Source organism: Chanodichthys erythropterus, chromosome 19, assembly GCF_024489055.1.
Source record: "Chanodichthys erythropterus isolate Z2021 chromosome 19, ASM2448905v1, whole genome shotgun sequence".
NCBI lineage: Eukaryota > Metazoa > Chordata > Actinopteri > Cypriniformes > Xenocyprididae > Chanodichthys > Chanodichthys erythropterus.
Window position 1 is genome coordinate 1,140,001 of NC_090239.1, and position 26,848 is coordinate 1,166,848.

Genomic DNA, 26,848 nt, shown 5'->3' on the forward strand with positions numbered 1-26,848 from the left:
TAGTATGTCATGATAAAGGCTTAGTATGTCATAATCTTGACTTTTCATCTCATAAATATGACTGTATAATAATCCTTTGCATTAGGATTGAGAAGTATAATTGAACAAAGAATAATTGGTGGCTATTAATGATTTTGCCACGATTGAACTATTGAAACGAGTTTAGAGACATATGATCAGAAATGTGTTTTGCATATCAGGGATTAAAATATCATTTTTATTATTCATAATACACATTTTACATTTATTCATTTTAACGATTGATATTTTGATCTATCATTCAGCCCTGATAAATGCGATTATAAGGCATGAAGATATTAAGATCTCTGCTCAGGCTCGATTGAGTGTTTACCCATGATCCTCTGCTCCCTCTCCTGCAGGAGAAGCTGGACTTTGGCCTGAGGAAGGAGGTGGATGGGATGGGCGCCCCGGACATCAAATACGGAGACTCGGTCTGCTACATCCAGCACGTGGACGCCGGACTCTGGCTCACATACCAGTCTGTGGACGCCAAGTGTGCCCGCATGGGCGGCGTCCAGAGGAAGGTGAGGACGAACATAACATGTAGGAGTGGCCGTTGAGACAAATCTCATGATTCGATTCCATTTTGATTCACAAGCTGGTCATTCAGTTCCAATATCGATTCGATTTGAGATATATAATCAATTAAAATCAATATTTTCAATCCATCCCTCACAATAATGGATTTATATGAAAGCGTTTGAGAGGATGAATGTGTGTGTCGCTGTGATGGATTCATTCATATGTGACGCGTGACGCCCTTGAGCTGCTTCTGAGTGAGATTCATTACAGTCGTGTCAGACTCGCACACCCTCATCATTACTGCAGACTGACGCTCTCCGCCACGTCTGTGTGGATGATGAATGTAACGCACTGATGTGTGTGTTTCAGGCCATCATGCATCATGAGGGTCACATGGATGACGGATTGACGCTCTCGCGATCGCAAAACGAGGAGTCGCGCACCGCCAGAGTCATCCGCAGCACGGTGTTCCTGTTCAACCGCTTCATCAGGTGACACACTGTTGATCTTCAGAATCAAGACCAATCATGAACCAAACGTCATTCTTATCTGTTAACGCTCCTCTGCTTCCTCCCTGAGCTCAGGGGTCTAGACACTCTGAGTAAGAAGGGGAAGACGTCCACCCTCGATCTGCCCATCGAATCGGTCAGTCTGAGCCTTCAGGATCTGATCGGATACTTCCAGCCTCCCGATGAGCACCTGGAGCACGAGGACAAACAGAACCGACTCCGAGCGCTCAAGAGCAGACAGATCCTGTTCCAGGAGGAGGTGCGGATCACATCGACACACACAACATCAACTTACAGCCGTTTTAATCAGAAAGCTGAGTATCTGTGACACTAATACCCATAAAACCACAAAGCAGATCTCCAACACTATTCTGTTTACACTACAACATACAGAATTATTTTGGATCCTGCTAAAAATAATATAATAGGATATGATTTCAAACATGATTTCAGTCGTTATATACTTGCACTAGCATATTGTATATGACAATTTAGTTCAAACTTTGACCTGTGGAGGGCAGTAATACACTTAGCAGTGTCTACACTGCTGGAATTCTAATAGAGAAGAAGAAGAGAGCTAGTTCAAGATGAGCATTTATGATTAAAATGTATAAAATTTGTATTTTCTTTTTAGAAAATGAGCAATGGTTTCTCTAGATAAGACTCTTATTCCTCGTCTGGGATCATGTAGAGCTCTTTGAAGCTGACATTTGGACCTTCAACCGTTTGGAGTCCATTGAAGTCCACTATAAGGAGAATAATCCTGGAATGTTTTCATCAAAAACCTTAATTTCTTTTCAACTGAAGAAAGAAAGACATGAACATCTTGGATGAGTAAATGAGTAAATTATCAGGAAATTTCAATTTGAAAGTGAACTAATCCTTTAATGGATGATTGATTGCTGGCTCATTTTTATTTCTCCTGAGGGATTTTAGGAGAAAGGTTTAATACGATGTTCATATTTCAACTGCAAGCTCAACAGTCTCATGATCTCTGAAGGAGGAAGTTCATGCATGAGTTCATGTGTGTGTGTGTCTCTAGGGAATGATCAACCTGGTGCTGGAGTGTATCGATCGTTTGCATGTCTACAGCAGTGCGGCTCATTTTGCAGACGTGGCCGGTAAAGAGGCTGGACAATCCTGGAAGTCCATCCTGAACTCCCTCTACGAGCTCCTCGGTATGATCCATATTTCATCTGCATAAATCAATATTCGTTGTAAACCTGCTGACTGTGACCCCATGAGCTCAGATGTGTCTCAACCGCGTTGAGGCAGATTTTATTCACAGTGACGTACTAGTGCACTACTGACAGTCAGTGTTGGGCATGCTACTTTAAAAAAAAGTCATTAGTTACTAGTTAATTCTCACTAATAGCAACTGATTTACATCATTATAAAAGTAACTAATTACCAGGGAAAGTAACTATTGCATTGCTTAAAAAAAAAAAAAAAAAAAAATCAAATGTCAATTAAAGGTGCAATATGTAAGAATTTCGCAGTGAAATATCCAAAAACCACTAGGCCAGTGTTATATATTTTGTTCACTTGAGTACTTACAATATCCCCAAATGTTTCCAACTATTTGTAAATTGTGAGAAAATTGCAATTTTACCCAAGGCTCCGGGACGTGTGAGGAGTCGCCTGTTAATGCGTCATACCCGCGTTACCCTCAGTTTCCGCTTTGATTTTGTAAAAACCATGGAAACACCAAAGACGCTTTAATATTACATGTTTTAATAGATGAGAGAAAAACTGTTTTGATTTATAGACAGAAAACTAATTATTGTTATAAAGCTCAACACGTTTAGTTTTATTGTTTAAATCTAATTTTCTTAATTTTTTTGCGAGTCTCATGCTTTACCATGCCTCAGAGAAAAACACTATTTTGTGAAGTAGCTAACATAGCATAATCAGATGCAGCTTTATTTTTAGTAACAGTAATACAGCATTTTCTCCATCATACAATACGTTTTAAAAATAATTGCATGTCATTTATCAACACAATCATCCAGCATTTAATCTGATATTGTAAAATCGATCTATTTTACTGCAGTGTGTAACAGTGTCTCACAGCAGCCGCCGAGCGAACGCACAGAGTAACGTTATAACATCATTTTCAACACTCTCAAATGTATCTAATATGATAAACAGAGCTGCGTTTCCTCATACTCATGACCGGAAAAGTGTGTGACCGGCGACTGTGTCATAATAAAAGTCCCGCTGCTCGTGAGGCGTGTGTTGATCAATCGCTCCAGCTCCTCGTTCAGCTCCACAACACTCGCTCCTGCTCTGCTTCACACTACAGTAACGTTAATAATCTCATCCATGAACATGATTTCTTCCCGAGTCCAATCCCTATTCTTTCCCATCGGCTGTTGAGGTGGAGACCTCAAGTCCCAAGATTCCACACTCAAACTTGGCGTCATCAAGCTACGCCTTTGTTTTGAATAGGCTTCTAGCAACCTCTAGCGGACAAAATGATTACATACTGCACCTTTAACTTGGACCTTTAACCCCCAATATTAAATATGTCTAAAAAATTATTATTATTTGTTTAATAAGTGAACAGCATGAGTAAGATAGGATACACCATAAGATGCGCAATATATATGGGAAGATATGGAGTGAATTAGACATGATTTTGACCACTTCATTAAGTTTTGTTTTGTAAAAAAGCCTTTATTTAAAGTGAATTTCATTTTGTAAAAATTATATCTTAATTTTAATCAATGTTTCATCAACCAATTGCCTGGATTTAATGAATAAGAAACAAATATAGCAGAAAATATAGTCATGGCGCCAGCGCGATCACTTGCACGTGAACTGGAGCGCGTCTTAGAACCGAAACTCAGCAGCTGCTTGCATCACAGACATGAGGAATATATCTATAGAAAGCTTGAAATGTCTATTTTTAAATTAAATAATTCAAAACAAAAAGAAATAGGCTACTCTCTGATTATGTAATCCGAATGAACTCTCTAAGCGTGTCCACAGAGATGATGAGAGTCAGCAATGTCAACTTCATCTTTGCAGCCGACACTGATTTAGAAAACATTTGTTTATTAATAAACAATTGAAATGTCTCCTTACTGTTTTTGTCACATTCGTAATCATTACTTTTGCCGGTTCTTTATGGCAAGCTTGAGTGCTATATAGCCTATATTACGTAAATGCTCATTATTATGGTTTATTCTCTCCAGTATTTAAGAATTCAAATTAATATAAATGTGATTAGTCAACTAATGGCTTTAATGAACATATACATACACATACTAACATCTGACAAGCTTCATTACTAATGAATGTTTTTATTATTCTCATCATGTGATCAATCATCCGTTTGTTTGTCTGTCTGTAGCTGCTCTGATCAGAGGAAACAGGAAGAATTGTGCCCAGTTCTCCAGCTCTCTGGATTGGCTGATCAGTCGTCTGGAGAGGTTGGAAGCGTCATCTGGTATGTAAAGTGAAATGCATGTATGATGAGTGTTCACTGTAGACAGTCGGAAGTAACGTGCACGTCAGTCATGTGATGAATGATGAGAACCTGAGAGGCTCAGCTGTAAAAAACCATGATGGATTCACGTTGATGTGCAGATGAGGACAGACAGGTCATGCTGGTTAGATTCACTTAGGTTTGAGTGAGTCAGTTGTCTGATAGTTCATAGTTATCAGCACTCAAAACACACCATGTGACCAGCAGGAGTGAGCACACAAACTGTTCGCGTCACAATGTCATTATATTAACAGCAGATGTCATTTCTTATAATGAGTGAATCATTACTGAGTTCTGAGGTGATGATGCTTGTGATGTGTGTGTCGTGATGGTTATGAAGTGTGTGTCATGATATGTGTGTTGTGATGTGTGTGTTGTGTTGTGATGTTTATGAAGTGTGTGTTGTGATGGTTATGAAGTGTGTGTGTGTGTGTGTGTGTTGTGTTGTGATGGTTATGAAGTGTGTTGTGATGGTTATGATGTGTGTGTTGTGATGTGTGTGTTGTGTTGTGTGTTGTGATGGTTATGAAGTGTTTGTTGTGATGTGTGTGTTGTGATGGTTATGAAGTGTCTGTCGTGATGTGTGTATTGTGTTGTGATGGTTGTGATGTGTGTGTGTGTGTTTTGTGTTGTGATGGTTGTGATGTGTGTGTGTGTGTGTTTTGTGTTGTGATGGTTGTGAAGTGTGTGTGTGTTGTGATGTGTGTGTTTTTTTGTGTTGTGTTGTGATGGTTATGATGTGTGTGTTGTGATGGTTATGAAGTGTCTGTCGTGATGTGTGTGTTGTGATGGTTGTGATGTGTGTGTGTGTGTGTGTGTGTTTTGTGTTGTGATGGTTGTGAAGTGTGTGTGTTGTGATGTGATGTGTGTGTTTTTTTGTGTTGTGTTGTGATGGTTATGATGTGTGTGTTGTGATGTGATGGTTGTAATGTGTGTGTTGTGGTGTGTGTGTGTGTGTGTGTTTTTTTTGTGTTGTGTTGTGATGGTTGTGAAGTGTGTGTCGTGATGTGTGTGTTGTGATGGTTATGAAGTGTGTGTCGTGATGTGTGTGTTGTGATGGTTATGATGTGTGTGTTGTGATGGTTATGAAGTGTGTGTTGTGATGTGTGTATTGTGTGTGTCTGCAGGGATTCTGGAGGTTCTGCACTGTGTTCTGGTGGAGAGTCCAGAAGCTCTGAACATCATTAAAGAGGGACACATCAAATCCATCATCTCACTGCTGGACAAACATGGACGCAACCACAAGGTGACTGCAGATAGTGTGTGTGTGTGTGTGTGTGTGTGTGTGTGTATGTGTGTGTGTGTGTGTGTGTGTCAAACACTTTCATAATCATAGTGTTGTTGAATCATTTATTGAATCAGTTCATTTGGACTGTAGAAAAAGGATTCACACATGAATGTGTGGCGTTTTATATTGAGTTCAATTACTAGTTTTCATGCTTTACTCAGTTGGTTGTTCTTTGACTTATTTATCTGTTCATGTTTAAAACTGTCGCCCTAATTTAGATCCTCATTGATTAAATGCCCATAGTTAGTGAAATTGAATCATGCCATAAATTATTGTTAAGTATTTGCATCAAAGAAAAATGCAATTAGTCAAATTTCTTCGTGGCGTTTCTAGCTCATAGTTTGAGTGCGACGATTAGCCAGTAGCTCCAGTTTTCCAGCAGCTCGACTGACGCCGGTGTGTCCGTGATGTTCAGGTTCTGGACGTCCTGTGTTCTCTGTGCGTGTGTCACGGTGTGGCGGTTCGCTCCAATCAGCACCTGATCTGTGATAATCTGCTGCCCGGCAGAGACCTGCTGCTGCAGACGCGTCTCGTCAATCACGTCAGCAGGTAGGAGAGTGAGACCATCACTTCCTGTCAGTCAATCAATCAATTAATCAATCAATCACTCAATCAATCAATCAATCAATCAACCAATCAACCAATCAATCAATCAATCAATCAATCAGCCAACCAATCAATCAACCAATCAATCAATCAATCACTCAATCAGCCAATCAATCAACCAATCAATCAATCAATCAATCAATCAATCAATCAACCAATCAACCAATCAATCAATCAATCAATCAATCAGCCAACCAATCAACCAATCAATCAATCAATCAATCAATCAATCACTCTCTCTCTGTTGCTAATTCAGCATGAGGCCCAATATCTTCCTGGGTGTGAGCGAAGGCTCCGCTCAGTACAGGAAGTGGTATTATGAGCTCATCGTGGACCACGTGGAGCCATTCATGACGGCTGAAGCCACTCACCTGCGGGTGGGCTGGGCCTCCACACAGGGCTACTGGCCGTATCCGGGCGGAGGAGAGGGCTGGGGCGGGAACGGCGTCGGGGACGACCTCTACTCGTATGGCTTTGATGGCCTTCACCTGTGGGCAGGTAACAACACATTTGCACATAACATTTGTAGTTTGGTAAACGTGTATGTGAGATATTTGCTGATGGCAGTAAAAGCATCACTCTCAAAAGCGGGATGTGAACGTAGCATGCGCTGTGATTGGCAGGTTGCGTGGCGCGATCGGTCAGCTCACCCAATCAGCACTTGCTGCGGGCCGAGGACGTGGTCAGCTGCTGTCTGGATCTCAGCGCTCCCAGCATCTCCTTCCGCATCAACGGCCAGCCGGTCCAGGGAATGTTTGAGAACTTCAACTCAGACGGACTCTTTTTCCCTGTTGTGTCCTTCTCCGCTGGAGTCAAGTGAGTCCCTTCTGCCATTGTTCAGTCAGTAGCCCCGCCCTGAACTCTTGTGATTGGCTGAGGCAGTCATCTACCGCTTTAAATGCTCGAGCTCTTTAAAGCCGGATGGATTCTGATTGGCTGTCAGCTGGAAATTCCAATGATATTGTTCCTCTCTTAGAGCGATTAAGACTTTATAGTTATAGTTTTTCTTATAGTATCAGTTGTGCTTCTCCTCCTCCTCTTCAGAGTGCGCTTCCTGTTGGGCGGTCGTCATGGCGAGTTCAAGTTCCTGCCTCCATCCGGTTACGCTCCGTGTTTCGAGGCGGTTTTACCGCGAGAGAAGCTGAGAGTGGAGCACAGTCAGGAGTATAAACATGATCACGGGAAAACACGTGACCTCCTCGGACCCACGGTCACGCTGTCACAGGCGGCCTTCACGCCAACACCTGTGGACACCAGTCAGGTACTCACAAACACACACACTCAACACACACACACTCGCATCATGTATGTGTGAACGTGTTTCTTCCGTGTAGATCGTGTTGCCACCACATCTTGAGCGGATCCGAGAGAAGCTGGCAGAAAACATCCATGAGCTGTGGGTGATGAACAAGATCGATCTCGGATGGACCTACGGAACGGTACGTCAAACACGCGTCACCTGTTTGTTTCTTCTGTGGAGGTTTGACATCAGCAATTCCCAGATTTTCATCAGCTGAACCCCTTTGAGTTAAAATATTTTCTTATATATTTATTTCAGAAATTTAACAACAGTTAATAGTCACTTGTTGAAATGCAGCTAAACAAATGAAATATTTAATCTTTTTTAGTATGTTTTATTTGGAGTTTTTATTTTTAAATTATTTATTTTCATTTCACATTTTTTATTATTTAATTAACTTTTTATTAAGTGTTGTATTTTTTTTTAATAATTATTTTTAATTTTAATTAATTCCAAAGAAAATATTACATCTTTTTTAGTAAGTTTTTGTTTTAATTATTTATTTTAATTTCAATTAATTTATAATATAATATAATATAATATAATATAATATAATATAATATAATATAATATAATATATATTTATTAAACTTTTTTGATTGTTATTTTCAGATTATTTATTTTAATTTCAATTAATTTATAATATAATATAATTAATCTTTGTTAGTAAGCTTTTTTATTTTGATTGTTATTTTCAAATTATTTATTTTAATTTCAATTAATTTATAATATAATATAATATAATTAATCTTTGTTAGTAAGCTTTTTTATTTTGATTGTTATTTTCAAATTATTTATTTTGATTTCAATTAATTTATAATGTAATATAATATAATATCATATAATTAATCCTTGTTAGTAAGCTTTTTTATTTTGATTGTTATTTTAAAATTATTTATTTTAATTTCAATTAATTTATACTATAATATAATATAATATAATATAATTAATCTTTGTTTGTAAGCTTTTTTAATTTTTATTGTTATTTTCAAATTATTTATTTTAATTTCAATTAATTTATAAAATAATATAATATAATATAATTAATCTTTGTTAGTAAGCTTTTTTATTTTGATTGTTATTTTCAAATTATTTATTTTAATTTGCCATTTTTTTATTTAATCATTAGCATTTCATCAGCTGACACTACATGTGAGGTCACATCACATGACAAAATAATCATAATATGTTCTCGGTTTTGATTACTATAAGTAAGTTGAAGTTTGATTGACAGATCTGCCATAATCATTTAATGTTCCTCATTTATTCCCTATCAAAGCTGTAAAACATGAAACGTATTTTATTGTATGTGTGTGTGGAAAACCCTCTTGATCTCTATCGGTCAAGTCATGTTTATTTGTAGAGAGCGTTACGCTTTTCATGTTCGTTCAAATTAGCTTTACAGAGAATTGTGGGTAACACTTTATTTTACAGTGCCATTGTTATATATGTTACATGTAGTTACTATAGTAATAACAGTAAATTATGCATAATTACATGCAACTAACCCTAAACCAAACCTAATCCTAACCCAATAGTAAGTACATGTAGTTACTTAATATTACTCAACATTAAATGTTTATTTACAGTGTTACAAAGACACCTTAAAATAAAGTGTAAACGAATTGTGTCTTGACAAGCCTCTGAGAATCTGTGGTTTCACTCACAGTGTTCCAGCTCTGTGTGTTTATAGAGTCACATGGTATGATGTTAGGGTCTCCCTCTCTTCATTGTGACCCTCTTAACAGATTTTGATGAATTCCTCTCCAAAATACTGTACGTTTCTGCATCCTGTTATGACTGCCCAAATGTTATAACACAAATGTGATTCCCTCTGTTGTTCATGATGTAGGTAAGAGATGATAATAAACGGCAGCATCCGTGTCTGGTCGAGTTCTCCAGACTTCCTGAACAAGAGCGCAGCTACAACCTTCAGATGTCTCAGGAGACGCTCAAGTAAGCATGTTTATCTTGGTTTACTGGAAATGACATTACTTTTGGTGTAATTGAAGATGAATGCATTCAATGGTATTTTATTTTGGGGAAATTTTATATTCAAGCACTTTAAGGCCTTTGAGCACATGCGTAAAAAGGTATAATGTTTTAATTAGCAAGCCTGTAACCATCTTGATAAATGGAAAAGACCAGTTACAGCTAATACAGGCAATTTACCATAGGAAATATATGGTTTTCAAAAAACTAGGACTAGTTCACCAAAGTTGGTTTTTGAAATAATTTCCAATATTTAACGAATGATTTGATGGACAGCAGCGTTGCTGGAGGCAAAGTTGCTCAGAATGAGGAGTTGTACCATATGGTATGAATGTCTTCAGTGTGTGTGAAAAATCGTGCAATACACAATTCTTTACGTACATGAAAAACATGAAGGCGCCCCCTGGTGGCTGATTTCTTTTGAATTTCTCACAGGCCTCTGGGGCCGTGAGTCAAACAGGTCCAGCAAGTTTCATTCGGATCGGCCTCCGTTAGCCTCGTCTGATAGCTGCTCAAACTTCATTGGCCGATGGCGGACATGTTTTTTGAAATACACCAATGTCCTCATAGACAATCATGGCACCTTGGACAAAGACAATGCATGCTGATTTTCAAGTTAATTGGCCTAACAGTGAAGTTATTATAGCCTTTTTTTCATTTTTTTCCTGTTATAGTGCCACCAAGTGGCCAGTCACCGCATCCTTTTTCATGCAACCACAGAATGAGCTCTCCCACAGGTGTACCAATTTTGGTGAAAATATCTCATTCCTTTCACGAGTTATAGCTCCACCCACTTTGAACATTTTGGTGGCCCTTAGAGACAGTGAATCGAAATTTCAACATTTTTAAATAATTATTGACAACTCCAGAAAATCTTGCTGCACTGGTTTGGCTGCGATCGGGCCAAAAACTTCGCAAAAGTAAAATCCAAAATGCATTGTCTGTTTTGAGCCAAAGATTCCAACGATATAAAACACTTAAGCCTCAATGGTTTAGGAGTTACGAGCAATTTCATACTTTTGACCGCTGTTGTCACAGATCCCTTGTCTTCCTGGACTCCATATCCCATGATCCTCCTGTTTCATCACCTGCACTCACTTCCCTCGTCAGCTCCTCATCATCACAGATCACCTGCACCTGGACTCTATCATCTGCACTCCCTTTATAATGCACTCACTCCCTGCACTCCTTGTCCGTTCTCTGTTTTGTTAATGTGTATGTCTGGCGTTCCTTACCTGTGTTTATTAAAAAGCATCTATTATTGTGGAAATCCGTATCTGCCTCATCTCTGCACCAGCATACCGTAACAGAAGAACGGACCTTTAAAACGACTGGATTTTCCACAAGAAAGAGAATGGATACTTTCCTCTGCTCCCTGGCTCCAGCTTCTCCCATGCCTCTAACTTCCTTGACGGCCGGCGATCGCCTCATCGGGCTCCTACAGGTTGGTCGTTCGCTGGAGAGGTATGTGGAGGAGTTCGTTGAGCTTGCTTTTCTGACTGACTGGCCGGACGCTAATTTGATCGCCCTGTTTCTGGATGGACTGGATGACGACACTATCCGTTTAGATGAACCTGATTATTGTTTCTCCTTAAGCGAAACTATCAATTTAATTTTGTATTTGAATAATTCCAAATTCCTGGTAGAAAGGGTTCAGGATAAGTGTTTGTCTCCAGTCCCTCCAGAAACACGGTTGGCCAGGCCAGTAAGTCAACCTCCGTCCTCCTCCGCATACCCCTCCAGTGAACTCCCTTCCTATTCTACGCTGGACCCACACTCCTCCGCCGGGTCCAGAAGGCGGAGGAAGAGAAGAAAGACCAAGCCCTCTCCAGTTTTTGCTGAGCTCTCTCCACTTTCCCCCGAGCTCTCTCCAATCTCCACCGAGCCCTCTCCAGTCTCTGTCGAGCCCGCTCCTGTATCTCCAGAGCCCGCTCCTGTATCTCCAGAGCCCGCTCCTACCCTGTGCGAGCCGCCAGATCTGGACTGGCTTATTGACTTTTTTAACGAGCCCTCAGCTCCAGCCGCCGCCTACGAGCCCTCAGCTCCAGCCGCCGCCTACGAGCCCTCAGCTCCAGCCGCCGCCTACGAGCCCTCAGCTCCAGCCGCCGCCTACGAGCCCTCAGCTCCAGCCGCCGCCGCCGAGCCCTCAGCTCCAGCCGCCGCCGCCGAGCCTGCCGCTCCAGCCGCCGCCGCCGAGCCTGCCGCTCCAGCCGCCGCCGCCGAGCCTGCCGCTCCAGCCGCCGCCGCCGAGCCTGCCGCTCCAGCCGCCGCCGCCGAGCCTGCCGCTCCAGCCGCCGCCGCCGAGCCTGCCGCTCCAGCCGCCGCCGCCGAGCCTGCCGCTCCAGCCGCCGCCGCCGAGCCTGCCGCTCCAGCCGCCGCCGCCGAGCCTGCCGCTCCAGCCGCCGCCGCCGAGCCTGCCGCTCCAGCCGCCGCCGCCGAGCCTGCCGCTCCAGCCGCCGCCGCCGAGCCTGCCGCTCCAGCCGCCGCCGCCGAGCCTGCCGCTCCAGCCGCCGCCGCCGAGCCTGCCGCTCCAGCCTCCGCCGCCGAGCAAAGCTCTCCAGTCTCCGCCGCCGAGCAAAGCTCTCCAGTCTCCGCCGCCGAGCAAAGCTCTCCAGTCTCCGCCGCCGAGCAAAGCTCTCCAGTCTCCGCCGCCGAGCCAAGTTCTCCAGTCTCCGCCGCCGAGCCAAGTTCTCCATGCTCCACCGCCCTAAAGCCCACTCCTGCCCACAGAAACAATCCCTTCCTCAGACTTTTAAAGACTTGCCTTAAATTCCCCATGTATTTTTTGGGGGGGGGCCTAGTACCCGTTCCGGTACCTGTGGGTGGGGAACTCCTGGGCGGGGGTTCGGAAGCGCCAGAGCCCACCAGGGCTCCTGACCCTCCATGGCAGCCCGCTGCACCTGACCCTCCATGGCAGCCCGCTGCACCTGACCCTCCATGGCAGCCCGCTGCACCTGACCCTCCATGGCAGCCCGCTGCACCTGACCCTCCATGGCAGCCCGCTGCACCTGACTCTCCATGGCAGTCCGCTGCACCTGACCCTCCATGGCAGCCCGCTGCACCAGACCCTCCATGGCAGCCCGCTGCACCTGACTCTCCATGGCAGCCCGCTGCACCTGACCCTCCATGGCAGCCCGCTGCACCTGACCCTCCATGGCAGCCCGCTGCACCTGACTCTCCATGGCAGCCCGCTGCACCTGACCCTCCATGGCTGCCCACGGCTCCAGACCCGCCATGGTTCATGGATCCGCCCTGGAGACCTCCGTTCCTGTCCGCTCCTCTCCCTGCTCCTGCATGAGGTCTCCAGGGCGCCCGCTGTGGAGTACTGTCACAGATCCCTTGTCTTCCTGGACTCCATATCACATGATCCTCCTGTTTCATCACCTGCACTCACTTCCCTCGTCAGCTCCTCATCATCACAGATCACCTGCACCTGGACTCTATCATCTGCACTCCCTTTATAATGCACTCACTCCCTGCACTCCTTGTCCGTTCTCTGTTTTGTTAATGTGTATGTCTGGCGTTCCTTACCTGTGTTTATTAAAAAGCATCTATTATTGTGGAAATCCGTATCTGCCTCATCTCTGCACCAGCATACCGTAACAGCTGTAGCTGTATGCACTTGAACCCCTAATTAAATCAAATACTAAAATGATTAATATTATGAACTCCATCAACATAACAGCATGCTCGATACTCTTGATTTAGCTTCTGTTTGCATCTATTCAGCACTTTGTTTCTACAGTGGAGTTTTAAAAGTGCTTTATAAATAGATGAATGAAATTATGTAATGATGAGCGTGATCTGATGTGTGTGTGCAGGACTCTCTTGGCACTGGGCTGCCATGTTGGCGTGGCGGACGAACGAGCGGCAGAGAAAGTCAAAAATCTCAAGCTTTCAGCCAAGTGAGTGTATGAAACTTCATCTTATACTGACATGTTTATGTGTCTGGATGTGTTTAGATGCTGCTAGAACTAAATCCATCAAATCAGGTTCCTTATGTGAGGACCCTAAAAGCTTCCATCTAGAACCTTTTCTTCTAAGAGTGTCGTTAGTGTTAGTTGATGTAGTGTGTTTGCCGTACGGGTTAGTTAGTGTGTGTTCTGGTGTCAGATATGAGCTCTCCAGTGGGTATAAACCAGCGCCGATGGACCTGAGCCACATCAAACTGGCGTCTACACAGGAGGCCATGGTGGACAAACTGGCAGAGAATGCTCACAACGTCTGGGCCAGAGACCGCATACGGCAGGGCTGGACCTACGGCGTACAGCAGGTCAGTGTGCGTCATACAGCATAGGTTGTTCCAAAAAGTGCACTGCATGATTGGACTGTTTTAAATGAATGACCGAGTTAAACACACATGAATGTCACAACGAAGTCGTAATTAAAGATGAGGAACTGAACTTTCTTTAAAGTCATCATGAAAGGAAAGCTGCGCTATTTTGCCGTATATCCGAGTGAATCGCTTCTGGAACAAGAACAAATGTAGGGGACTTAACATTAGTGTGACTTTTTAGTTTTGAACTCAAGTTCTTCATAATGTGAAACTGATTTATTCATTTCATGAGTCCATGAATTTACAACAGGGTTCCTACGCGGTTTGGAAAAGTATGGAAAAGTATGGAATTTGATTTGAGTTTTTTCCAGGTCTGGAAAAGTATGGAAAAAAGAAATCAGAGTTTGGAAAAATATTTGTGTTTCCAGACTATTGCCTCTATTCAGTTTTTTAATTTATTATACCTGCAAACTAGTCACTTTGTGGCGAAATTAGCAGTTTTGAATCAAAATACATCATTTATGTGAATCGTTTACATCCGAAGAGTTATTTTTTCGGGGTGAGTGACTGTGTGACACAAGATTCTCATAAGAATTGCAAATGGGCTACTACTTTCCCATAGACTGGAGTTAGTCACGATCTTTCTTGGCGCTCTGTATTATTGTTGCCTCTAGTAATTATGTGTCTGGTTTTTAATTTCCAACCTATTTTGGGTTAAAACAACCCAAACTCAATTTTCAACCCAACTTAGGTTGTTTTTAACCCAGCATTTTTTTAGAGTGTGTACATTAAAAAAACAAACAAACAAAAAAAATAATCATAGTTTGTCTTTTTATTATTAATGAAAATGTAATAACTTATTGTTCATTTAAAATCACTTGCCTTTTCTGTTGATGTCACTGCACGGGCTACTGGATATGATCTAATCCATTCCTAATGGATCATGTACTGTTCTAATTTTTTTTTTTCTCATTTAATATCCTGCTTCCCTCTGAAATACTGTTGAAACATAGTCAAATTAAGGAAGTACAATGGGTTGCAAACAGCAATCCACTTAGACTCTAACATAACATAAAATTACACATATACCTCCAACAAAAGGATAATAGAAAGGAATATAGTTTCATAATAAATAAGAATTTGTTAACCTACATTTATAATGTTTGTAGTCCGTGACACAAGATTCTCATAAGAATTGCAAATGGGCTACTACTTTCCCATAGACTGGAGTTAGTCACGATCTTTCTTGGCGCTCTGTGGCGTGACAGATCGCTGTAGCGCTCGTGAACCAGCCATCTCTTTGGCTTTACTAGTTACAACAAAAATGATTGAGAATCTAAAGGTATGGTGAAAGATACAGTACAACTTATCAAAATCTGTCATGTCACATGCAATCGATTAATAATCGATAAACAGCTTGTAAAAATGTCACATTTAGCCTACCTCAGAAAAGCCTTACAATGTCCAATAACTCATCATTTAGCTACAAAAATGAACTTTGAGAGGAGCATTTTGATAAATATATGCTCTATAGGCTATTACATATTCATTGTATTTGTACTTAACATGTGCTTCTATATTGAATACATAAATCTGTTTTATGACAGTCACCATTTAAATGTTTAGGCCTACATAAAAAGAGTAGAAAAATAATTGTCACTTTGATTATAACGTTATTATAAAAACTTCCTTATGTGTAAGTTAGCCTATATGTAAGTAACTTACGATCAATTTAACCTAATATTATAATGACGTACCAGCTGTGGTTCCCTGTATTGTTTACAGCATTAGTTGAGAGATTTTTTTCTTTGAGGAAATTTGCCATGTACTGTACCTGATAGGCCCAAATTAATCAATACTGAATCAAAGGTAATCAAATCAAAATCAAATCGCAAGCTTCTGAATCAAAATCACATTCAATTATGAAATTTGTCAATGCTCAGCCCTGGTGCCAAAATGTTTTATTTTTTATTTTTTACTTGAAGCAAATGTTGTTTTTTTCCATTTATGTTCTTTTCAGAGTGCACCAGAATGCTTCCTTTACATGTTAAAATCACAAAAATCTTCTCCTGGGGGAGGATGCCCCCAGACCCCCTACAACTATCTACTTTCTACATGTCACCTTTTTCACCTCTCTTCACTTTGCAAATATGTTTATAGAGTTACAAATTTCTAATATATTACGGAAACTGCTTGTGCTACTCATACTCGTAGGCTACTCTATACAAATACTTTGATACATATAATATATGAAACATATAATGTTTCATATATTATATGTATATATGATATATGATAATATATGATACATATAATGTCGAGAACAGAGCAGATGGATAAATCACAGAAGGATCTCTATAAAGGAAATGTATCGAATTAATAGACAAATTAAATATTCACGCCTATGTAGCGAGTGGTATGGCCGGAAAGGGAAACAAACTAAGTCATGACAACTTGTTAAATGGAATATATTAGTACTTGTAGATTTTATTCCCAACAAAAGTTACACAGGTACGTGGTTTTTAAGAAGAGAAGGGCCTAGGACATGAATACTAAATACAAAACTTTATTTCAACAATCAAACACTAATTTAAAAATCACTAAAAGACTGTAGGACCCGGACTACAAACATGAAGCAGTGACATTTCCTCTCTCAAGATCCATTAATCAGTTCATGTGAGTACAGTTGTTCAATATTAATATTATAAAGCGGCGAGAATATTTTTGGTGCGCTAAAAAAAATAGAAAAGGAGACCGAGGCTCACCAATGGCAGAAATTGTTTGGAAGGAGGTCTGGAAATTTGAGTATGGAAGTACAGCTATGGAGTATTTTGAAATGGAAAATGTGTAGGAACCCTGTTACAAATAAAGAGGAACATGGAGAAAAGACTCAAATGAGATGAAGCAGCTTTCAGGTTTGAACACTAGAGCTGCTCGGTTAATCGTTAAAAGATTGCGAAGAAACCCACACAATCTTCCTTCACTTCATCTATCCTTTATACCTTTGACAAATACAATCACAGCGAACATTAAGATCTGTGTTGAAACAGCTGAACAGCTACACAAAGAGCCTGTTCAACCACAGAGTATTGTTATTTCTGTGTTACAAATATTCAGATTATCACTGGGATAAAAGTTTATATTTCGGATATAAACACTGATGTGACTTGTAACTTGATGATAAGTAACTTGACTCTCAAAATAAACATTGTTACACCAGTAGGTGGCGACAAGTGACTGTTAAAAAATGTGTTTGTCATTTAATCAATCATTTAAAAAATTCTGTTCAAAATCTCTGCAGGACATTAAGAACAGGAGAAACCCTCGCCTCGTTCCGTACGTTCTTCTGGACGAGAGGACCAAGAAATCAAACAAGGACAGTCTGCGGGAAGCTGTGCGGACACTGCTGGGATACGGATACAACCTGGAAGCTCCGGATCAAGACCATGGTAACCTGAGTCTAATTTACACTCTACCCATAATGCCCCTGTCCATGCAGCATGACATCAGAGGATGTGCTGGGAATACTGCAGTCATTAAATGAAAATTATTTCAGCTAAAGTACTAAATTAACTCAAACTAAATAAACTAAAACAATAAAAGACTAATATAAATGACAAAAACATACAATAAAATTAAAAAGACAATATAAAAATGTAATCTAATTTAAAATATTACCTGTGTCTGTTTTGCACAGCGGCTCGAGCGGATGCGGGTAATCTGTCTGCCGAACGCTTCCGGATCTTCCGAGCGGAGAAGACGTACAGCGTGAGTGGAGGGAAGTGGTACTTCGAGCTGGAGGTGGTGACGGCGGGCGAGATGCGGGTGGGCTGGGCGAGACCCGGCTGTCTGCCGGACCTGGAGCTGGGCTCAGACGAGCAGGCCTTCGTCTTCGATGGATTCAAGGTGAACCTCATAATGCCATTAGAATGAGATTTAAGTGATGTATGCTGATTTTAATCACAGTAAACAGGCACTTTAATCGCATATGTGCATTGTTGGAGTGTTGAAGACACAGAGTTCATGTTGACAGCGTTGCACGACATGAATATTGATGGTCGAAAATTTTTCGACATTTTTAGGCACATCACCGAAAAAATCCAATATGTCCCTAGAAATGTGTTTGCATTTGATGCAAATAGATTGAAACTGTGGCCGGTCCTGGAGAGCCACAGTCCTGCAGAGTTTTGCTCCTTCAACCCTAATAACATACACCTGAACAAGCTAATCAAGGTCTGAAGGGTTACTAAAAGCTACTGGCAGGTGAGTTTTTATCAGGGTTGGAGCTGAACTGATTTAGAACATTAGACTCAGAAGAAGAAGAAACAGTAAATAGTAAAGTTTGTGCACAAACTTTGGCTTGAGAAAGCATAGCCAGAAAGTTTGATGTAGTTTTAAAGCTTGAGGTTTGAAGAAGGCCATACAGTCTATCAGAAAAACATATTGATATTCTAAATGGTTTCTAGGAGGTTGTTAGGTTACTTGGGGTGGTTGCTAGGGTGTTTCTATGCTGTTGCTAGGGTATTCTGGGTGGTCACTGGTAGATTGCTAGGGTATTCTACGTGGTTGCTAAGATGTTGTGTGGTTGCTAGGGTGCTTTGGGAGGTTGCTAGGGTGTTGCTAGGGTTTTCTGCGTGGTTGCTAGGGTACTCAGGGTTGTTGCTATAATGTGCTATGCAGTTGCTAAGGTACTCCGGGCGGTTGCTATAATGTGCTATGCTGTTGTTAGGGCACTCATGGTGGCTGCTAAGTTGTTGCTATGCAGTTTTCTGGGTGGTTGCTAGGGTATTGTTATGCGGTTGCTAGGGTATTCTGTGTAGTTGCTAAGATGTTATGTGGTTGCTAGGGTACTCGGAGTGGTTGATAAGGTGTTGCTATGTAGTTGCGAAGGTGTTGCTATGCAGTTGCTAGGGCACTTGGGGCAGTTGCCAAAGTATTTCTTTGTGGTTTCTAGGGTACTTAAGGTGATTGCTAGGGTGTTTCTATGTGGTTGCTAGGGCATTTAGGGTTGTTGCTAGGGTGTTGCTATGCTGTTTTCTGGGTGGTTGCTAGAGTGTTACTATGCAATATTCTGAGGGTGGTTGCTAGAGTGTTGCTAGGGTTTTTTCTGGGTGGTTGCTAGAGTGTTGTTATGCGGTGGCTATGGTATTCTGCGTGGTTGCTAATAGGTTATATGGTTGCTAGGGTGTTATGAAGTTGCTAGGGTACTCCAGGTGGTTGCTAGGGTGTTGCTATGCAGTTTTCTGGATGGTTGCTAGAGTGTTGCTATGCAGTATTCTGGATGGTTGTTAGAGTGTTGCTAGGGTTTTCTGGGTGATTGCTGGGATGTTGCTATGTGGTTGCTAGGTTGTTCTGGATGGTTGCTAGAGTGTTGCTATGCATTGGCTAGTGCGTATTATTGCATTGCCCACATGTTTCAGATTGATATCATGCTAGTTTTCATATCATGAATGGAAGTCTATCAGAGTTGTGCTGTGCATATGTGAATAATGGCAGTAAAAAATAACCACAATTCTTAGCGAATCATCAGAATAATGAAAATTGCATGTAAACAGGAGTGGTTTGCTTATGTCATCATGTAATCTATTACTGCAATGTAGTCTCTGAAGGTAGTCACTGCAGGACAGATGAAGAGTGATGTGTGTTTCTGCAGGCTCAGCGCTGGCATCAGGGCAACGAGCACTTCGGCCGCTCCTGGCAGTCTGGAGATGTGGTGGGATGTATGGTGGACATGAACGAACGCACCATGATGTTCACGCTCAACGGCGAGGTGCTGCTCGATGACTCCGGGTCCGAGCTCGCCTTCAAAGACTTTGAAGTTTGGGACGGTGAGTGAAGTGAGGTGTTCTCTGTGTGGGATGATAATCCTGTGTGTTACGTGAAATTAACACTTTGTTGACTACAGACATAAATGATCATTCCACCCTCATTTACTCTCCCTCAGGAACCAGACAACACTGAACTTTTGCGGTATGGACAAAAAACACTGAGACTTTTCTCAAAATGTCTCCTTTTGAGTAAACAATGACAGAATTTTCATGAATATCTCTTTAATTAATCGACTCTCTTAATTCATGTTCCTGCTCTTATTGTGAATAATTCATCAGTGATGTTGACATGTTATTATACAGACATAAATGTTTGTATTCATAATCTTTTATCATAATGTAATAACTCACTCCACCTCTCAAACGACTCAACTGCACTTGTGTGTGTGTGTGTGTGAGTCTGTGTGTGAGTGTGTGTGTGTGTGAGTCTGTCTGTGTTTGTAAGTGTATGTGTGAATGAAAATGCAGCTAAAGATAAGCAGACTTGAGCTCTGCTAACACCTACAGAGCTGATACTGCAAAACACACACTGACACACACACACTCTCTCTCTCTCTGTCACACACACACACACACGCTCATGTGCATTTGTTGCAGCAGCTCTTCTGTCTCGTAAAGGAGTGTTTTCGTGGGCAGCAGGTGAATGTTGCTGTATCATTTGTCATCACGGCTCTTCACAGATGAACAGCAGCAGATCCTGCAGAGATCAGCGCCACCTGCTGGCCACTGACACACATCAACCATTACTCACTTATATTCTGTCTGTATGTTTGTATGCGTCAGCATATCTGGCTCATTCTGTGATGTCAGCTGCATCTCTTTGTTATATGTGAGAGTATCAGAAACTGCAGACTTGCAGTAACTACACTGTAAAAACTGCTGTTCTTCTCCAGTATGTTCATGTGAAGACAAAACTGGAAGATGTCTGGAGATTCAAAATGAGATATTAAGTCATGTTCTCTGAGAAATGCTGAAAATGAAGTGCGTTTGTGTGTAAAGGGGTCCTTGATTATGATTTGACTTTTTTAACTTTAGTTAGTGTGTAATGTTGCTGTTTCAGCATAAACAACATCTGCAAAGTTACAACACTCAAAGTTCTATGCAAAGGAGATATTTTCTTTCACAGAAATTGCTTTTTAAGGACTACAACAAATGGCTGGTAGGGGCTACAATGAACTTCTTCCCGGGACATCACTAACCCAAACATTTACATAAACCCCGCCCCCGAGAATACACAACAAATAGGGCGGGGCCATGTTGGCCTGCTTTAGAGAAGAGGAAGAGTTGTTGTAGTAGAGTGTTGTTGACATTTTACGCCAAACGAGGGTCAATTCAACCCTGGATTTGCACAAAAGATGAACATGACGGCACATGCTAGTGGATGAGTTGAATCAACTCCACTTTGTCTGCGTGAGATTCTCCAGCTTTGTTGTTGTTGAGCTGTTAAAGCTCCGCCCTCTTCTGGACAGGGGGGAGGGAGCAGCAGCTCATTTGCATTTAAAGGGACACACACAAAAACGGCGTGTTTTTGCTCACACCCAAATAGGGGCAAATTTGACAAGCTATAATAAATGATCTGTGGGGGATTTTGAGCTGAAACTTCACAGACACATTCTGGAGACACCAGAGACTTATTAATTTTAGTTTTTATGGTTTTAGTTTTAGTTAACTATGATAACCCTGCTTGACATTAACTAAATCTGCATTTTCCTATGCAAGAGTGAGTGTAGATGAGTTAAAGCATGTGGTTTCTTCACTAGTAGTAGTGCTGATCCTGTTTTTCTGTGTGTTGTTCTCAGGTTTCATCCCGGTCTGTAGTCTGGGCATCTGTCAGGTGGGCCGTATGAACTTCGGGAAGGACGTGAGCACGCTGAAGTACTTCACCATCTGCGGCCTGCAGGAGGGCTACGAACCCTTCGCCGTCAACATGAACCGAGATCTGACCATGTGGATCAGCAAACGGCTGCCTCAGTTCATCCCTGCCCCGCTCAACCACGAGCACATAGAGGTCAGAGGTCACGCCACACTTTGAGATGAGCCGCACCATTCTGAGCGTTTATAGAATTCTGCATGCGTGTTTTACAGGTCACGAGGATCGACGGGACGGTGGAGAGCCCACCGTGCCTAAAGGTCACCCAGAGGTCATTCGGCTCACAGAACAGTAACACGGACATCATGTTCTATCGTCTCAGCATGCCCATCGAGTGCTCGGAGGCATTCCTGCGATCGCCTGGCGGGACGCTAGCAGCCAACGGCAGCTTCTTCTCTCCCAAGAGAGACCTGGAGGATTTCGAGACGGTGTCGGACTTCGAGGTCCTGATGAAAACGCCACACAGTCACGTCAGCTCCAACGGGCCCGACAGAGATCGAGACGAGTTCAACAACCACAAAGATCATAATCAGGAGAAACCCTCGAAAATCAAACAGAGGTGGATTATACAGACACAACTCGGTAATGCATTTGGTAAAATGTTTGTGTCTGTAACTGCATGTGTGTTTGTTCAGGTTCATGCTGAAAAGAACGAAGCCCGACATGAACAGCAGCAACTCTAGCACTCGCCTGTCAGAGGAGGTTTTGGCTGATGAGAGAGACGATTGTGAGAATCTCATACAAACATCAACGGTGAGAGAGAGACACACATGACCAGCATCAGAACATCACACTCCTCAGCTTCATGTTATATGTGGCGCTTCTGTCTCTGTCTGTGTGTCAGTATTACTACTCGGTGAGGATCTTCCCTGGGCAGGAGCCGGCCAGTGTTTGGGTCGGATGGGTGACCTCAGACTTTCATCAGTATGATCCAGCCTTTGAGCTCAGCAAGGTCCGAACAGTCACTGTTACCCTGGGAGACGAGAAGGGCAAAGTTCACGAGAGGTCAGTGATGCTTCTGCAGGAACACAGTGTGATTCTGTCTGCAGTGACACAGTTACAAACACAGAGAGCAAACGAAACATTACTGGGGATTACAGAAATAGAATTAAAATGGTTGTCTGTACAGTAGCAGTATCTGATGTGTTTGTGGTGTTGTGCAGCATTAAGCGCAGTAACTGCTACATGGTGTGGGGCGGCGAGTGCAGCAGTCCCAGTCAGGGCCGCAATAATAACGGCCTAGAGATCGGATGTTTGGTAGATACTGCCAACGGCCTCCTCAGCTTCACCTCCAACGGCAAAGAGCTCAGCACCTACTACCAGGTAAGAGCTCTGAAGATCCTCTGATGGAGGGACTGTTTAACTAGGACTAACTTGCCGCTTAACTGTGTCTGCAGGTGGAGCCCAGTACTAAACTCTTCCCTGCAGTGTTTGCGCAGGCGACAAGTCCAAATGTCTTCCAGTTCGAACTGGGACGCATCAAGGTGAGATTTAAACACACACACACACAAAGAGGATGTTGAGGCTATTTTTATTTTTCTCTAGTTGCACAAACAGGGCGAGTGAAAGTACAGGAACATCTGTGAGACAATAAAGTTTGCCAACTTTACTTTCTGTGTGTGTAGAGCGTCATGCCGCTCTCTGCAGGGCTTTTTAAAAGCGAACGGAAGAACGCGGTTCCTCAGTGTCCGCCGCGGTTACACGTGCAGTTCCTCACGCCTGTGTTATGGAGCCGTGTGCCCAATCAGTTCCTGAGGTCTGAGGTCACCAGGGTCAATGAGAGACTGGGCTGGATGGTGCAGAGTTCAGAACCGCTGCAGTTCATGACCCTCCATATACCTGAGGAGAACAGGTACATCACACACACATGCATGATGGTTTATTTACTCAGCGGGTGCTGATTTTGTCCCATGACTGATGTCCGTCCCGTCTGTCAGGTCTCTGGATATTCTGGAGCTGACGGAGCAGCGCGACTTGCTGAAGTTCCACTTCCACACGCTGCGCTTGTATTCGGCCATCTGTGCACTGGGAAACAACCGTGTGGCTCACGCGCTCTGCAGTCACGTGGATGAGGCGCAGCTCCTCTACGCCATCCAGAACAAATACATGCCTGGCCTCCTGCGCACTGGTTACTACGACCTGCTCATCGACATCCACCTGAGCAGCTATGCCACCGCACGCCTTATGATGAACTCTGAGTACATTGTTCCCATGACGGCCGAGACCAAGAGCATCACGCTCTTTCCCAATGAAAAGAAGAAGCACGGGCTGCCGGGCATCGGCCTGAGCACGTCGCTGCAACCGCGCATGCGCTTCTCCTCGCCCAGCTTCGTGGGTCACCACGGCACGGTTGCTGGGAGCGACTGCTTCCAGTACAGCCCTGAGTTCCCGCTGGAGACGCTGAAGAGCCGTACGATGGAGATGCTGACGGAGGCGGTGCGGGAAGGCAGCTTACACGTGCGCGATCCCGTTGGCGGGAGCACAGAGTTCCTGTTCGTTCCGCTCATTAAACTCTTCTACACGCTCCTGATCATGGGCATCTTCCACAACGGAGACCTGAAGACCATCCTGCAGCTGATCGAGCCCAGCGTGTTCTCGCAGGACGGTGGCGGCGGGGCGACTGAGGCGGAGGACGGCAGTGGGCGGGGCCGGCTGGAAGGGGGCGGGGCTGAGGAACACGGTCTGAGAGGAAAGATGCCAAAAGAAGGACTTTTACAGATGAAGCTTCCTGAGCCCGTCAAACTCCAGGTGAAAAGATGCAGTCTTGTCTTTCTACAGCTGCTTTACAGCTGGTCGGTACAATACAAAGTAATCTTTTTATTGGAGGATTAACAGAGTTATATTACTAAGGTGTTAGATTAAAATCTCAATCTCCCATGATTTTGGGAATATCCCGGACGAGCCCCCAAACTGTTAAAATTTCAATCTCTGTGTCTGCTTGGTCATTCTCCCGAGATATCTCATACTGTTGCTGCCACACACCACAGGGGTTTGTGTGCCTGTTTCTAAACTGATGTCTGAGACTACAAATAATCTACCAGAGATTGAGATTTTAATCTAACAATGGGTAACATATAATTTGTAATTTTTTAATAAAAGAGTAAAGCAGGTAAATTAAACCGAACTGGTTGTTATAGTCGTGTCACATGAGTGCAACGGCACTGCAGATGTGTCTATTTACAACATGATTTTGCAGCGTTGAGTATTGTAGCCAATCATAGCCATTTCTGTTGAAAATAATGACCAATCAGAGGAGTTACCGTTAGTGAGATTACTCTCAGTATCGCTCAAAATGCTGAATGAGTTTGTTTGGTGCAAGTTGTTTACCATGTTTTACACATGATCAAAAGAAGAAAAACTGTTAGGCAGTGGAAAAGGCTATTAGTGGTCCTCTGCCGCCATCTACCGGTTATAGCGGTTATAGTCTTTTTTTATTCTAAAAATAAAAGTGTTTGTATTTCACCAAGTGTTAGTATTCCTACATGGTGAAACTTTTAGTTTTATAATTTCAGACAATCTTTGTATATTTTGGGTAATCATATTTAAAAACAACATTTAAATTTGAAAATATTCAGACTTTTACTGTAAAAAGTTGTGTGAAAGTCCTTAATTCTTATAACAGTGGTCTATAACTGTCTTATATGCTGGGTTGCGATCAAATCTATGTGATTCATCACCACACACACACTTGTCGTCACGTCGAGAGAGTGAGATTTTAAGACATCATCAGAGTACCTTTGGCTTTTGGTGAATTGACGCCAGTGTTTGCATCTGTTATTTTATTACTGTGAAGCTGCTCGTGTTGTATTGTAAAGCTGACTGGTTTGTTTGCTTAGATGTGTCACCTGCTGCAGTACCTGTGCGACTGTCAGGTGCGTCACCGCATTGAGGCTGTGGTCGCCTTCTCCGACGACTTTGTTGCAAATCTTCAGGATAACCAGCGTTTCCGCTATAATGAAGTGATGCAGGCGCTGAACATGTCTGCTGCTCTGACGGCACGCAAAACCAAAGAGTTCCGCTCGCCTCCACAGGAACAGGTCAGATGATGCCTTATTCTCAACATTGCTTCCGGTATTGAATTTAATTTTTTAATTCATGCTGATTTTATGAATCAAACAATGAAACAAAGCATCAGCTGTGTGGACAGGATTGTTTTTATTCATTTGTTGCAGTTTTTCTGTACTGTGCTGCATTCAGTGTTTTTGTATTATGGCAATGAGTATTTGGGAAGGAAATGTGCTTAATTATCATGCCTGAATCATCTTACAACTATTTCTTTCATTTTACTTGTATGCTTCATTTTGTTTATTAGAAAAAGAAAAAGTCATAAGAAATCATATATGACTCATGTTCTTTGTGTGATTCACCCACCTGGTTTCATTGATCATGTTGTTCCATAGAAGAAAAATATGTGTCTTTATAATCTTTCATTAAAATGTAATAACTTGCTCCACCTCTGTGTGTGCACGTGTGTGTGTGTGTGTGTGTGTGTGTGTGTGTGTGTGTGTGTGTGTGTGTGTGTGTGTGTGTGTGTGTGTGTGTGTGTGTGTGTGTGTGTGCATGTGTGTGTTCTTAGATCAACATGCTGCTGAATTTTAAGGATGAGAAGCAGGATTGTCCATGTCCTGAGGACATCCGTGAACAGCTGCTAGACTTCCATGAAGATCTCATGACACACTGCGGTAAAAGATCTTCTCTGATCAACCTCATCTAATCATCCTTAAATCAGGATGAATTATAAAGAAAATACGACAATATAATTATAACAATCTTATGTTATAACTGTTGTTGCCACTGGGGTAAGAAAAACAACTTCCTTCATGATTTACTGAGTCTCTGTTATTGGTTTATGATTGATTCGTGATTTACTCCTAATGGAACCTAATAGAAAACTGTCGAACGCTGGCTAGTGAGCCAGACCTCACCAGTTAAAAGGGCTTATAAATCATGTTTCTATTTCAATCTATTTCAAGTGTTTTGCAGGGAGGGTTTGTTTTGGACACAGCCAGTCTAATGTGAGCCGGCAGAAACTGATTGAACTGCCCTGTCAATCATCTTGTCGCAAATTTTTTTTATTTCATTTAATTTCCTACTGTATTGGACAGAAATATATCAGCACTTTGATCTGCCAGTCATCGGACGT

At 42.4% G+C, this 26,848-nt stretch overlaps 1 protein-coding gene across 1 annotated transcript in view; it reads left to right on the forward strand.

Annotated features, from left to right (window-relative positions):
* ryr2a (ryanodine receptor 2a (cardiac)) overlaps nucleotides 1-26,848 on the forward strand; it is a 144,216-nt gene that overhangs the window by 49,430 nt on the left and 67,938 nt on the right. The window contains exons 11-36 of the mRNA XM_067370143.1: nucleotides 381-545; nucleotides 913-1,034; nucleotides 1,146-1,311; nucleotides 2,095-2,230; nucleotides 4,411-4,506; nucleotides 5,673-5,791; nucleotides 6,249-6,382; nucleotides 6,696-6,937; nucleotides 7,063-7,255; nucleotides 7,484-7,700; nucleotides 7,774-7,878; nucleotides 9,592-9,695; nucleotides 13,553-13,636; nucleotides 13,845-14,004; nucleotides 17,309-17,456; nucleotides 17,714-17,913; nucleotides 19,661-19,835; nucleotides 21,635-21,843; nucleotides 21,921-22,123; nucleotides 22,525-22,710; nucleotides 22,869-23,028; nucleotides 23,103-23,189; nucleotides 23,331-23,557; nucleotides 23,643-24,453; nucleotides 25,542-25,742; nucleotides 26,282-26,387. Of these exons, the coding sequence (XP_067226244.1) occupies nucleotides 381-545; nucleotides 913-1,034; nucleotides 1,146-1,311; nucleotides 2,095-2,230; nucleotides 4,411-4,506; nucleotides 5,673-5,791; nucleotides 6,249-6,382; nucleotides 6,696-6,937; nucleotides 7,063-7,255; nucleotides 7,484-7,700; nucleotides 7,774-7,878; nucleotides 9,592-9,695; nucleotides 13,553-13,636; nucleotides 13,845-14,004; nucleotides 17,309-17,456; nucleotides 17,714-17,913; nucleotides 19,661-19,835; nucleotides 21,635-21,843; nucleotides 21,921-22,123; nucleotides 22,525-22,710; nucleotides 22,869-23,028; nucleotides 23,103-23,189; nucleotides 23,331-23,557; nucleotides 23,643-24,453; nucleotides 25,542-25,742; nucleotides 26,282-26,387 (4,756 nt within the window). The remainder of the gene's footprint in view (nucleotides 1-380; nucleotides 546-912; nucleotides 1,035-1,145; nucleotides 1,312-2,094; nucleotides 2,231-4,410; nucleotides 4,507-5,672; nucleotides 5,792-6,248; nucleotides 6,383-6,695; nucleotides 6,938-7,062; nucleotides 7,256-7,483; nucleotides 7,701-7,773; nucleotides 7,879-9,591; nucleotides 9,696-13,552; nucleotides 13,637-13,844; nucleotides 14,005-17,308; nucleotides 17,457-17,713; nucleotides 17,914-19,660; nucleotides 19,836-21,634; nucleotides 21,844-21,920; nucleotides 22,124-22,524; nucleotides 22,711-22,868; nucleotides 23,029-23,102; nucleotides 23,190-23,330; nucleotides 23,558-23,642; nucleotides 24,454-25,541; nucleotides 25,743-26,281; nucleotides 26,388-26,848) is intronic.